Source organism: Mobula birostris, chromosome 3 (genome assembly GCF_030028105.1).
Source record: "Mobula birostris isolate sMobBir1 chromosome 3, sMobBir1.hap1, whole genome shotgun sequence".
Taxonomy (NCBI): domain Eukaryota; kingdom Metazoa; phylum Chordata; class Chondrichthyes; order Myliobatiformes; family Myliobatidae; genus Mobula; species Mobula birostris.
In genome coordinates this window covers 7786390-7800917 of record NC_092372.1, presented here as the reverse complement: position 1 = coordinate 7800917, position 14528 = coordinate 7786390, and the positions used below count along the sequence as shown (strand labels likewise).

Below are 14528 nucleotides of genomic sequence, written 5' to 3'. Positions count from 1 at the left end.
AAACTCCGAGCCTCCGACCACCTCCCGACACCGAGCACCAAGCACCATCTCTGCCAAGTGCTTCGACCCCGGCCCCGGCAATAGGCAAGGCCGAGGATTTGGGGCCTTCCCCTCCAGAGATTCTCAATCGCACAGTAGCAGTGGCAGCGAAGCAGGCATTTCAGATGTTTCTCCAGATATTCCTCCGCGCTTCTCACGGCTGTCTCTATCAAATCAGGATTGTGCACGGCATCCTACTTCACAAATACGATATCATTTGGAACGGCTGCGCGCGCTACGTCGCGCCACCATCTTCTCCTCCCTCCTTCCCACTGTCCATACCATTATCCATATCCATACCACTGTCCATATCCATACCATTATCCATATCCATACCACTGTCCATATCCATACCACTGTCCATATCCATACCACTATCCATATGCATATCACTGTCCATTTCCATACCACTATCCATAACTCAACTTTCATGACATCTGCAGACTTCCACTTCTTCATCCAAGACATTTATAAAAATCATCAACAGCAGGTATCCCAGAACAGATCCCTTTGGATCACTGTGGGTCACTGACCTCCAGGCAGAATACGCTCCATCTACAGCCATCCTCTGCCTTCTGTGAGCAAGCCAATTCTGAATCCACACAGCCAGGTTTCCCCAGATTCCATGCCTGATGACTTTCTGGATGTTCCTTTACTAGATTAGACTGCTTAATTGTTACTTTCTTGTCAGTTTAGCACTTAATTTATACATATAAAAATTGTTTGTGTGTCCCCTAGTGGCTACAATTCTTTATACCATTCTGGAAAGTAGGGGCTCTCTGATTGGCAGACTTTTATCTACCAATTTCAATCAAATGTTTCTTATCTTTGAGATAGAAGAAAGGCGGAGCATGCAAACCCATCATATTTAGTGTTTTAGATCTCTGTCCTTAACTACTAGAATTTTGTGGCTCCATATTTTCAAATTTCTTTGTTCTGTTAACGCTTATAAAAGAATTGTGACTATTAGCACTTATAAAACAATCATGACTAGAAACGTCTTTGGATCAATGAGCAACGTATAAGGATCAACCAAGTATAGCGTCCACACCAAGGTGAAGCTGTACCTGAGCCGTGTTCTGTCCATACTCTTGTACAGGTCAGAATACTGACGCATGACAGAGAGCGACCTTGCCAAACTGCCATCATTCCACACCATGAGCTTTCAGAAGATCCCCTGTATTTTCTGGCCAAGAAAGATCTCCAACCACACCCTACCTCTTCAGTGGCAACAAGGACATGGCTACAATCATCATGAGGAAATGTTGGAGATGGATTGGGCACGTGATGGGAAAAGAGGCCAACACAATCTTCAAAACAGCACTTCACTAGACCCCTGAAGGGCAGAGAAAATGAGGAAGACCAAAGGCAACTTGGTGCCACACTGTAGAGGCAGAAATGTCTGTCATTGCTGCATTAAACCACTTTATAAAGCACTTTACTGGGTTGTCTTCTATGGATGGAATGGCTTCTCCCTATACTTGAAGACTGAACCTGCTAGTAACCTTGCCCTTTTTGATCACCATGCATCTGGACTTTCTGGCCTTGAAGGTCATCCTGGCCCAGGTAGCTACAATGTCCAGGGTTTCCAATACCCATCTTGCTTGGACATGGGTTACAGTCATTACTGCGATGTCATGCATGAACCCCCATTTTGCAGGTTGTCGGATGCTGGGCTCCAACACGCCTCGGCTTACGTCTGCTGCTGCTGATATGACGAGGTTCATACCCATGACAAACAAGATGGGGGAGATGGTACAACCCGTTGGAATTTTGGAGGTCTTGCCACCTGGTTGTAAAGTGGGCTGAAGTGAAGCATAGCTTGAATCCTCCCAGATAGCTGGTGATCATGCCTCGCGTTATTGGCAGGATATGGTAGTGGTCCAAGGCAACTTGGATGGGGACTTGTGGAATTGATCCATAGACATTGGCTAGATCTAACCAGATGACTGTTAGGTCACCTTTCCCTTGCATGGCCTCGTGGATAAATTGGCTGATTTTTGAGGTGTGTTCAAGGCACCCAGAGAAACCTGGGCTGCCACCTTCCTGGATGGATGTGTGATATAGTGGTCCTCCATTAAGTCAGAGGTCAGCCTTCTCGCAAGCACCGAGAGGAATATCTTGCACTCCACGCTAAGGAGAGAGGTTGCCCGAAACTGGATGATTGTAGAAGAATCTTCTTCCTTGGGAATAAAGCATCCTTCAGCCATTTTCCAGCTTGGTGGGATAGAGCCTTTGGTCCAAGTCTTCCTCATTATCTTCCACAACTTCTGGAGGAGTTTGGGCATTTCTTATCTACCTTGTAGGCTGTACTACTTGGTCCTGGGGTGGCAGATGTCTTTGCTCTTTTGATGATATCCTGGACCTCCTGCCACGTGGGCTCTGACACATTTTCAGCTGCTGGGATTCTTGGGTGGGGGGCATTTAGATTGAATTCTAGTCCCTGATCCCTACGTGGATGGCTGTGTGATTCCACGTCCTGCTTTGAGCTGGCTAGGGTGCCAGATTTTCACCGACTGAGAAGAGCCCTGGTGAACCTGAGTGGGTCTTTAACAAGCTGTGCTCTCCTTCCCTCTTCGCTTTCTGTGGCATACCGGGCGCGACGCACACGCACGAGGGATTACCGACGCCTAACGTGCTGGCACCTCAAGTCAGGCCGGAGCCAGCACAACCGCCGTCGCTGGTGCTACGTAGATCACAGCGACGGACTCGACTGCCTGATAGACTTGACCTGTAAATATACTTCTTGTAATATTGTCAGTCACTTCACCCCGCGGGACTCTTTTTAAAAAAAAAAGGAGGGGTGAATGTGGTAAACCATATATATGTGTTATAACTGGGTTACCTGTCTGGACACGCCCCTCTGCTGACTGCCCCTGTGGCTCCTCCCACAGACCCCTGAATAAAGGTGATTGTGTCACTGCTCCTCCTCCTCAGTCCAGGGGCGGATACTCAGCATGATGGAGGTCACATTTTACTGCGAATAAAAGCCTTTCAGTACTTACCCTACTTCAGTCTTTTGGAGTAATTGAAGGTGCATCAATTTCACAGCTGCTCCACCCTCCTGAGCTTGTGCAGTTGTTCCTGCAGTTTGCCGGTTAGATCTTTGACACCTTCTTATTCATCAGGTGAACTCTTCTTGAATTGTTTGTTCATGGTCTTTATTTTGCCTCTCAGGTGGCGAATCTCTCTTTCCCTCCTGTTTGGTTGCTGTGATGGTTTAGGGTCCTCTTTCTTCTCCACTGGGCTGAATCGCTCTTTAGTGAAGTTGAACATAATGGCTGTGAGGGAGTCGATTTTCCTATGAACAGGTCCTGCCAGTGTAGCTTCCAAGATGCAGTCCAGGCCATCATCAAACTGCTTCCAAGATACACTGTCCGATGATCAAGGCCATCTGATCCTCTCTTTCCTTGATGAATGGATTAGGATCTCGGAGGGGTCACTCACTTGGTTTCTCCTTTGGCATGGGGGCGGCTCAGGTGCGGAGAGATCTTCAGCTCTGTTCGGTGCTCTCTGGCTGGAGTTCTCCATCGACTACTGGATGTTGATTCTGTTTGTTGCACTTGAGCTGTCTTTGTTCCGCAGCTGGACCTGCTTTGGTGTATCTTCGGCCCTTTGATGGTTTTACAGATTTATCTGCAATGGCACTTTGCAATGAATGCTGCCCCGGCTTGTGTTGTTTGCTTGAGCCTCTTCATTGTCATATTTCCAGTCCCGGCCACTGACGTTATGTCCATCCTATTTAGTCTTTCATCCTCCCCTCCTCTCGGGAAACTCTGAGGGTATTGCGTATTTAGTTTATCCATAACCTGTATGGTGCCCTTTTGCAAGTGTTACACACAAGGTTGTTAGCCTTGTGTGCCTGTGCCAATCTGTCCTGGAGGTCAGCTGTCTTTCCAATGACACTGACCTTTCAAGGTTGCCATCCAGTCTTTCCTGGAGGTCACTGGTGAACCTGATGTCACTTGCATCATACACCAGGGGTGCTTTCTTCAGTTACCTGATGAGGTAACCGTGACCTTTGGCTAGGGACAGATGTTGTCAGGTGGTGCCCAACCGTTGACCTTTAACCACTACACTCTCCAGTTGGCAGGTCAGCAGTGGTGGCCTAGTCACTGCCCATCTGCTCCTGACCTCCAGCTCATCTCCTCTCACCTGCTCCATATCCAGCAAGAGGGTCTTTCTGCCTCCTCCATACTGCGAGCTGTTTGGTTCTTGCTCTTTTCTTGCTGTCTGGTGCAGACAGCAACCTTCATACCGACCTTGCCCAGAACCCTCTACAGCCGATCTCCATGGGGAATAGCCATGTCTGCCGTCCTTCGTCCCTGCTCTCCTGGACTGAGGACTGGTACTTCAAGGCCTTCCTCTCGTGAGCCTCCTCACATCCTTCCTCCCATGGTACTGTGAGCTGCACCAGGATGATTTTCCTGTCTTTGGTGGACCACAGTACCATGTCTGGTTGAAATGTGGTTTGCACCACCTACAGGAACTGCAACCTCCTCCCCATATTGACCCTCATCTCCCATGATGTGGCAGTTTGCAGCAGATTGGATTTAGGCCTCTTTGATATGATTGGCGTGGTCCTCTCCTTGATGAAATTGACTGCTCTGTTTGTCTCCCTGCCAGCTGGTCTCTTTTTACACCTCTCCTGCTCCAGTGTGTCAGCAAGGGACAGCAGGGCCTTGTCGTGAGGCCATCTAAACCGTCGTTGTGCTAAAGCTGTTTTGCATCCTGACAGTATGCGTTCCAGTGAGCCCCGCTGACCACCAGGCTTGCAGCTGGGGTCCTCTCTCAGCCCTCGTGTGCATCTGTGATAGTGTAGGGAGAGTGTCATACGCGCGCTGCAGGAGCAGAGGGATGCAGAAGGGCCCCATTCTCCGAAGCTCTGCCCAAGTGACCTTGTGCTTAGGAAGACCCTATTTCGTCCAGGCACCCTGTGACCCCGACTCCACTGTCTTCAATACCCGCCTTTTGTCCTCACAGTTCCGCATCTGTGCCTGGACCATGCCACACCTGTCCCTTGCACTTGCTCTCCCCTGTCAGTGGAAGTTTGTAGAGCCGAGGCCTTGCCATCCCAGGCATGGGTTGTTGATGATGTCTCTCATATGCAGGGAGCTCACTGCCTAGTCTACAGCACAGGGGGTTAAGAAGGCTTGAAGTGTGTTGGCCTTCTCTGGTCAGGGGATTGAGTTGCAGCTCTGCAAGGTAATGTTCTGGAGGTATTGGGACAGGTGACTACCAGCAATGTCAGATGAATATGTCTTAATGAGCATTGGAATGCAGGTAGAGAGATGGAGAGGCTTAGAACAGCCAGCTAAAGACACATTGATCAATAACAAGGGGACTGAGGCAGGGTGTGGAGTGGTGCAGGTTGTCTGGAGAGTTATGGCAGAGAGAGACATTTTATTGATGGTAAAGCAGGCAGCCCCCTGTTCAAGGACTTTGAGAGAAAAGGGAGGTTGAAAATGGGACAACAGTTGTTTTTATCTTTTGGGCATCAATGGCTTATTGATGACGTCTTTGTTCTTGCGCATCTCTCAACAGCACTAACAATCGCTGGTCGAGATTCAGTTTTGGCCGCTATGGAGTGATGTAAAGTCTGAAAGAGTTTCTGTGTTCTCTTTGTCACCACGTAGGTTTCCTACGGGTGTAGTTTAACAAAATCTGATACAAATATACTGAGTTAACTTGCTAGATACTGCACAATAAATGTTAATCTGATTTAGGCCCTGAAAATCAACAAATAAATTAATTTGCTGAAACAGTTTATTAAATTTATACCATTTTCTTCTGTTCGAGGGAAGAGTAAAACAGAAGTATATTCAATGGAGTTCCTTCTGAGGAAAAAAAACTCATTACTGTAAATGTAAATTCCTGGCTCCCCTCTTACCCCTTCTCTTCTCTTCATTTGCTTATCAGCTCCCCCTAGTGGCCCCCCTCCTGCCCTTCCTGCCATGATCCACTCTGCTCTCCTATCAGATTCCTTCATCTTCATCGCTTTACATCCTCCACCAATCACCTCCCAGCTTCTTACTTCATACCCCAACTCTTTCACCTATCTGGCTTCTCCTATCACCTTCTAGCTTGTCCTCTCCCTCCTCCACCTTCTTATTCTGGCATCTTCCCCTTTTCCTTTCCAGTCCTGAAAAAAAGTCTTGGCCCAAAACGCTGACACTTGTTTCTTTTCCAAAGTTGCTGCTCAACCTGCTGAGTCCCCCCAGTGTTTCGTATCTGCTGTGGTAAATAAAATGTTATTTAAGTTTTACACCCACTGTGACCACCTCCATTCTCTGGATCCTTCCAGAAAACATAATGCCTTGTTTTATCTCACCAGAATGCAGATAACCAATGTGAAAACATCAGTGTGTCTATTTTCAACATGTCATGGGGCAATTCTGTCTTTTTAGGTATCGTCTTGGTCGCTATTAATCCTTATGAGCAGCTGCCGATTTATGGAGAGGATGTCATTCAGGCGTACAGTGGGCAAAATATGGGGGACATGGACCCCCATATCTTTGCCGTGGCCGAAGAGGCATATAAGCAGATGGCCAGGTGAGTGGACATGGCTGTAATCTACTGATATTTACTGAATTAATCTTTCTAGACCAATAATAATATTTCATATTTCAATTTCTGATAAATGCTCATAAAACCGTAAACATATTTCTTTCTGTTGTATTTTTTTGGCACATTGGCCTTCATAAATCAAAGTATTTACAGGAGATGGGATGTTATGTTGAGGTTGTATAAGATGTTGGTGAGGCCTGATTTGGAGTTTTGTGTGTAGTTTTGGTCACCTACCTGCAGGAAAGATGCAAATAAGACGTTAGAGGAATATAAAATTATGAGGCGTATCCACTGAGATTAGGTGACACTACAACTAAGGGGTGAAAGGTGAGATGTTTAAGGGGAACAGTGAGATGGAATCAGGTAGGAGATACAGAAGCCTGAAGGCACACACTCAGCGTTTCAGGAACAGCTTCTTCCCCTCTGCCATCCGATTTTTAAATGGACATTGAAGCTTTGGACGCTACCTCACTTTTTTAATATACAGTACTTCTGTTTTTGCACATTTTAAAAAATAATCTATTCAATATACATAATTGATTTACTTGTTTATTTATTATTATATTTCATTTTTTCTCTCTCTCTCTCTGCTAAATTATGTATTGCATTGAACTGCTGCTGCTAAGTTAACAAATTTCACGTCACGTGCTGGTGCTAATAAACCTGATTCTGATTCTGACTCTGACCAGCAGAAGCGGTGCAGGTTCAATTTCAACATTTAAGAGATATTTGGTTAACATGGATGGGAGGGATATGAAGGGCTATGGTCCAGGTGCAGATCAATGGGACTAGGCAGATTAATGGTTTGCCATGAACAAGATGGGCCTATGTCTTATGGTCTCACCATTAATCTTACTGGAGAGAAAATACTGAGGTAGTGTACATGGGTCCATTGTCCATTCAGAAATCTGATGGCGGAGGGGAAGAAACTTCCTGAAATGTTGAGTGTGTGTCTTCAGGCTCCTCTGACAAATTTGTAAAAGTCACTCCACTCTTTAAGGAGGGTGGAAGACAAAAGAAAGGAAATTGTAGGTCAGTTAGCCTAACCCCAGTGGTTGGGAAAGTGTTTGAGTCTAGTAGTTAGGATGAGGTTTCAGGGTACTTGGAGACTACTGATCAAATAAGTCAAAGTCAGCATGGTTTCTGCCAAGGGAAATCTTGCCTGACAAACCTGTTAGAGTTCTTCGAGGAAGTAACAAGCAGGGTGGACAAAGGAGAGGCTGTGGAAGTCATTTACTTGGACTTTCAGAAGGCATTTGATAAGGTGCCACACAGGCTGTTTAACAAGATGAACCATATCACATTACATGAAGGATACTGACGTGGTTAGAGGAGAGGCAGCAAGTAGGAATAAAAGAGGCCTTTTCTGGTTGGCTGCGGTGACTACGGGTGTTCCTCGGGTTAGTAATGGGACCGCTACTTTTCATATTGTTTGTCAATGACTTGGAGAACGGAACTGATGGCTTTGGGGAAAGTTTGCGGGTGATACGAAAATAGGTGGAGGGTTAGGTAGTGCTGAGGAGGCAACGTGATTGAAACAGGACTTAGACAAATGGGAAGAATGGGCAAAAAAGTGGCAGATAGAATACAGTGTTGGGAAATGCATGATAGTGCATTTTGGTAAAAGGAACAATAGTGCAGCCTATTATCTAAATGGAGAGAAAGTTCAAACATCAGCGATGCAGAGTGACTTAGAAGTCCTTGTGCAAGACTCCCAGAAGGTTAATTTACAGGTTGAGTCTGTGGTAAAGAAGACAAATAGAATGTTGGCATTTATTTCGAGGGGAATAGAATATAAAAACGAGGAGATAATGCTGAGGCTTTATAAGACACTAGTCAGTTCACACTTGGAGTATTGTCAACAGTTTTGGGCCCCATATCTCAGAAAGGATGTGTTGTCATTGGAGAGTCCAGAGGAGGTTCACAAGGATGATTTTGGGAATGAAAGGGTTAACACATGAGGAGCGTTTGGCAGCTTTTGGCCTGTATTCACTGGAATTTAGAAGAATGCAGGGGGATTTCATTGAAACCTACCAAATGTTGAAAGAATTAAATAGGGTAAATGTGGAGAGGATATTTCCTATGGTGGGGGTATCCAGAACTAGAGGGCACAGCTTCAAAATTGAGGAGTGATCTTTTACAACAGAGGTGAGGAGGAATTTTTTTAGCCAGAGAACGATGAATCTGTGGAATGCTCTGCCACAGACTGCGGTGGAGGCCAAGTTCATGGGTATATTTAAGGCAGAAGTTGATCGTTTCCTGATTGTTCAGGGCATCAAAGGATATGGTGAGAAGGTAGGTGTATAGGGTTGAGTAGGATCCGGAATCAGCCGTGCTGGAATGGTGGAGCAGACTCGATGGGCTGAATGGCCTAATTCTGCTCCTATGTCTTATCGTCTCCCTGATGATAGCAATGCCAAGAGGGTATATCCTGGGTGCTGGGTGCTGCCTTTTTGAGCACCGCCTTTTGAAGGTGTCCTCGATACTGGCGAGGCTAGTCTCCATGATGGAACTGCTTGAGTTTGAAAATATTGCAGCTTTTTCTGATCCTGTGCAGTGACCCCTCCGTACCGGACGGTGATGCAACCAGTTAGAATGCTCTGCAGAGTACATCTGTAGAAATTTACAAGAGTAATTGGTGACATACCGAGTTTCCTCAAACTCCTGGTGAAATACAGCCTCTGGAGTGCCTTTTTCGTAACTGAATTGATATGTTGTGTTTTTTTTTCTCTCCTCTATTCTTTCCTGTTCTGTTTTGTGAAGGTTTTAGTCCAGATTACGGATGAAATTTGAAGTTGCATTTGGTTACAGAAACTTTTAAATCTCAGCACACGTATGCTACAGTCCACCAACTTTTAGGGCCAAAGTAGTGATGGCTTGCATGGTTTGAGATGTACGTCTATTAAAGATTATTGCTTTCACTGATGTAGTTCAGCAAGATTAAATTTGAAGTGCAGCTTTATTTTGTATAGAACTGCACGGTAAATTCAATGAGATAGTGGTTTAGAACAGATCAACTGTAATGAACTGCTGTAGTGTGATTTGTCTGGAGGCTTTAGTGGGCAGTAAATTTGACATAAATCTTTCATTTCAGTGGAGGAGGGAACGAAATGCCCAAAGGCCGGAGTGATTTGGGAGAAGGGAAGTGTTTTGAAAAGAATACGAAACAATAGAATAGGTTCAGATTCAATTAAATCCCGCAGGTTGTAGTCGGTACTGAATTGTTCCACACAGATGAATTTGTGATTTTTGCCAAGAAGCCTTAATCATCAGAAAATAAAACAGCTTTCAATACCTTTGAAATGAACAAGCACTTTCTTTTGTTGTTTCAGCTGCTCAAGGTACTGCTGAGTATCAAGTGCATGATTGTATCTTCCCTTTGCATTCTGCCCCTCCCTCCCAAATACAGACAATGTACATCGTGTCTGAATCTCGAAATGAATACTTGTTAGCGTTCACTTCACTACTCTGTGAGGCTTTACTTGCCTCGCGCTGAATTGACTCCGTTGTTGTGGCCGTCAATCGTCAGCATTCGCCCCAGAACTGAGGTTCACTACACAGCTCTGGCCTGCAGCCATCAGCACTCGCCCCAGCGCTGAACTGGTTCTGCAGCTGCAGCCTGAGGCTATTGGCACTCAGCCCAACACTGAACTGACTGCATGAGACTGGAGGCCGTCACCCCAACACTGAACTGACTGTATTTGAGACCGGAGGCCGTCAGCCCAACACCTAACTGACTGTATTTGAGACCGGAGGCCGTCAGCCCAACACCTAACTGACTGTATTTGAGACCGGAGGCCGTCAGCCCAACACTGAACTGACTGTATTTGAGACCGGAGGCCGTCAGCCCAACACTGAACTGACTGTATTTGAGACCGGAGGCCGTCAGCCCAACACTGAACTGACTGTATTTCAGACCGGAGGCCGTCAGCCCAACACTGAACTGACTGTATTTCAGACCGGAGGCCGTCACCCCAACACTGAACTGACTGTATTTCAGACCGGAGGCCGTCACCCCAACACTGAACTGACTGTATTTGAGACTGGAGGCTGCCACCCAACACTGAACTGACTCTGCAGCTATGGCCTGAGGCCATCGGCACTCTCCTGAGTGCTGAACTGACTCTTTCTTGTGGTCTGAGGCTATCTGCACTCACTTCGGAACCCCACCCCCCACGGATATGACACCCTAAAATAATAATGAAACAGAGGAAACAATATACCTGGCAGGAGATGGAGACATGACACTCTGGGATTGGGAGTGAGGTGGAGAAGGTTGGGAGCGATTGGTTGTGAGGCACACGGGGAGTCATCAGACTCTTCCTGCTGGAAATCAGCTTTGTTGCTAAAAAGCCTCAGAATACAAGGATGTCCCTTTGGAACAGAGATGAGGAGGACGTCTTTTGTCAGAGGGTGGTGAATCTGTGGAATTCATTGCACAGATGGCTGTGGAGGGCAAGTCATTGGGTATATTTAAAACAGAGGTTGATATGTTCTTGATTAGTCAGGATATCAAAGGCTACAGGGAGAAGGCAGGAGAATGGAGTTGAGAGGGATAATAAATCAGCCATGGTGGAATGTCAGGGAAGACTCGATTGGCTCGACGTCCACTCTCTCCAGCCTTTGCAAAAACACTGAAAGTAATGGATTTAGAGTGCAGTATGACTGAAAGTGATTCTTTTTGGGACATGATATACTGTGATTGAGATATCAATTATCAGGGTTTTGTGTTTTGTCGTTACCAAAGTAATCACTTGCTTTATAAGGTAAAATGCGACATGTCCAGTCACAGCAGCCTCTGCAGCTCCAACTAATGGTGTAATTGTTCGTCCTGCACATCAATCGCAAGATACACCTTATTATTCGTTACTTTATTTGTGGCAAGCTTTTAAAAACCAACAGAAGGCAACTAAAAAAGTCATTGAGAAGCTAAAGATGGAATACGAAAGTAAGCTAGCCAATAACATTTTGGAGGATACCAAAAGTGTCTTCAGATACATAAGGTGTAAGAGAGAGGTAAGAGTGGATATCGGACCACTGGAAAGCGATGCTGGAGAGGTAATCATGGGGGAACAACAAAATGGCAGTGAACTGAATAAATATTTTGTGTCAGTCTTCACTGTGGAAGACACCAGCAGGATGGTGGAAGTTCCAGGAGTCAGGGATCATGATGTGTGTGTGAAGTTCCCTTTACTAGAGAGAAACTTCTTGGGAAACTGAAGAGTCTGAAGGTAGATAAGTCACTTGGAACAGATGGTGTACACACTAGAGTTCTGAAAGAGGTGGCTGAAGAGATTGTGGAGGCATTAGTAATGACCTTTCAGGAATCACTAGATTCTGGAATGGTTCCGGAAGACTAGAAAATTACAAATATGACTCTACTCTGCAAGAAGGGAGAGAAGCAGAAGAAAAGAAACTATAGGCCAGTTTGTCTGTCTTCAGTGGTTGGGAAGATTCTGGAGTCAATTTTTAAGGATGCGGTTTTGGGTTACTTGGCGCATGATAAGATAGGCCATAGTCATCATGGTTTCATCAAGGGAAAATCTTGCCTGACAAATCGGTTGGAATTCTTTGCAGAAATAACAAGCAGGATAGTTGATGTTGCATATTTGGATTTTTGGAAGACCTTTGACAAGGTCCCACATATAAGCAGCACATGCAAAATGCTGGAGGAACTCAGCAGGCCAGGCAGCATCAATGGAAAAAGGAACTGTTGACGTTTCGAGCCAAATCCTTAGACAGGACTGGAGAAAAAAAGGCTGATTTAAAAGGTTGGGGATGGAAGAGAGAAACACTAGGTGATGGGTGAAACCTGAAGTGGGAGCGATGAAGTAAAGAGCTGGGAAGTTGATTGGTGAAAAAAACAGAAGGCCATGGAAGAAAGAAAAAGGGGAGAGGAGCACAAGAGGGAGGCGATGGGTGGACAAGGAGATAAGGTGAGAGAGGAAAAAGCGGATGGGAATTGATGAAAGGGGCAGGGGGTGGGGGGCATTATCACAAGTTTGAGAAATCAATGTTCATGCCACCAGGTTGGGGGCTACCCAAACGGAATCCAGTGTGTTTCTCCAACCTAAGTGTGGCCTCATCACAACAGTGGAGGAGGCCACGGATAGACATATGGGAATGGGAAGTGGAATTAAAATGGGTGGCCAGTTAGAGATCCTGTTTGTTTTGGTGGTTGGAGAGTAGATGCTCGACGAAGCAATCTTCCAATCTACGTCGGGCCTCACCGATATACAGGAGGCTACACTGGGAGCACCGAACACATAAATGACCCCAACAGACTCACAGATGTCCTCCTTTTTCGAAGAAAGGGGTTTCCCTTCCTCCACCATCAACGCTGCCCTCAACCACGTCTCTTTCATTTCATGCATGTCTGCCCTCACCCCATCCTCCCTCCATCCTACCAGGGATAGGGTTCCTTTTGTCCTCATCTACCACCCCACCAGCCTCCACATCCAGCACATAATTCTCTGAAATTTCTGCCATCTCCAACAGGATCCCACCACCAAGCACATCTCTCCCTCCCCTCAAATTTCTGTTTTCTGTGGGGATTGCTCCCTACACGACTCCCTCGTCCATTTGCCCCTCCCCACTGATTTCCCTCCAGGTGCTTATCCTTGCAAGCAGAACAAGTGCTACACCTGCCCCTACACATCCTCCCTCACTACCATTCAGGGCCCTAAACAGTCCTTCCAGGTGAGGCAAAGCTTTACCTGTGAGTCTGTTGGGGTCATATACTGTCTCCTGGTGTGGCTTCCTGTATATCGGTGAGACTCAACGTAGATTGGGAGACCGCTTTGCTGATCATCTATGCTCCGTCCGCCAGAACAAGCAGGATCTCCCACTGGCCACCATTTTAATTCCACTCCCCATTCCCATTCCGATATGTCCATTGATGGCCTCCTCCACTGTCATGATGAGGCCATACTCAGACTGGAGGAACAACACTTTATATTCCATTTGGGTAACCTCCAATCTGATGGCATGAACATTGATTTCTCAAACTTGTGATAATGCCCCCCCCCCCACCTTTCACCAATTCCCATCCCCTTTTTCCTCTCTCACCTTATCTCCTTGCCCATCCATCGCCTTCTTCTGGTGCTCCTCCCCCCTTTTCTTTCTTCCATGGCCTTCTGTCTCTTTCACCAATCAACTTCCCAGCTCTTTGCTTCATCCCTCCCTCTCCAAATTTCACCCGTCACCTGGTGTTTCTCCCTCCCCTCCCCCAACCTTTTAACTCTACTCCTCAGCACTCCCCAGTCCTGCCAAAGGGTCTTGGCCCAAAGGGTCTTTTCCATCGATGCTGCCTGGCCTGCTGAGTTCCTCCAACATTTTGTATGTGTTGCTTGGATTTTCAGCATCTGCAGATTTTCTCCTGTTTGTGATTTGATTGCCACACCAGAGACTGCATAATGTGTTATGAGCCCATGGATGATGGAATTGATGGCTTTGTTGAGAAGTTTGCAGGCAATACAAATATGGGTGGAGGGGCAGATAGTTTTGAGGAAGTAAAGAGGCTGTTGAAGGACTTGGACAGATTAGGAGAATGGGCAAAGAAATGGCTTATAGAATTCAGTGTTGGGAAGTGTATGGCCATGCACTTTGGTAGGAGAAATGAAAGGGTTGACTGTTTTATAAATGTAGAGAAAATACAAAAAACTAAGATGCAAAGGGACCTGGGAATTCTTGTGCAGGGCAGGATTTCCTAAAGGTTAATTTGCAGGTTGAGTCTGTGGTGAAGAAGGCAAATGCAATGTTCACATTCATTTCCAGAAGACGAGAATATAAATACAAGAATGTAATGTTGAGACTTTATAAAACACGGGTGAGACTTCACTTGGAGGGTTGTGAGCAGTTCTGGGCCCCTTATCTTGGATGTGCTGAAACTGGAGAGGGTTCAAAGGAGGTTCATGAAAATG

At 46.1% G+C, this 14528-nt stretch overlaps 1 protein-coding gene across 1 annotated transcript in view; it reads left to right on the top strand.

Moving 5' to 3' along the window:
• myo5b (myosin VB) overlaps window positions 1-14528 on the top strand; it is a 281336-nt gene that overhangs the window by 90894 nt on the left and 175914 nt on the right. The window contains exon 4 of the mRNA XM_072252190.1: window positions 6447-6591. Within this exon, the coding sequence (XP_072108291.1) occupies window positions 6447-6591 (145 nt within the window). The remainder of the gene's footprint in view (window positions 1-6446; window positions 6592-14528) is intronic.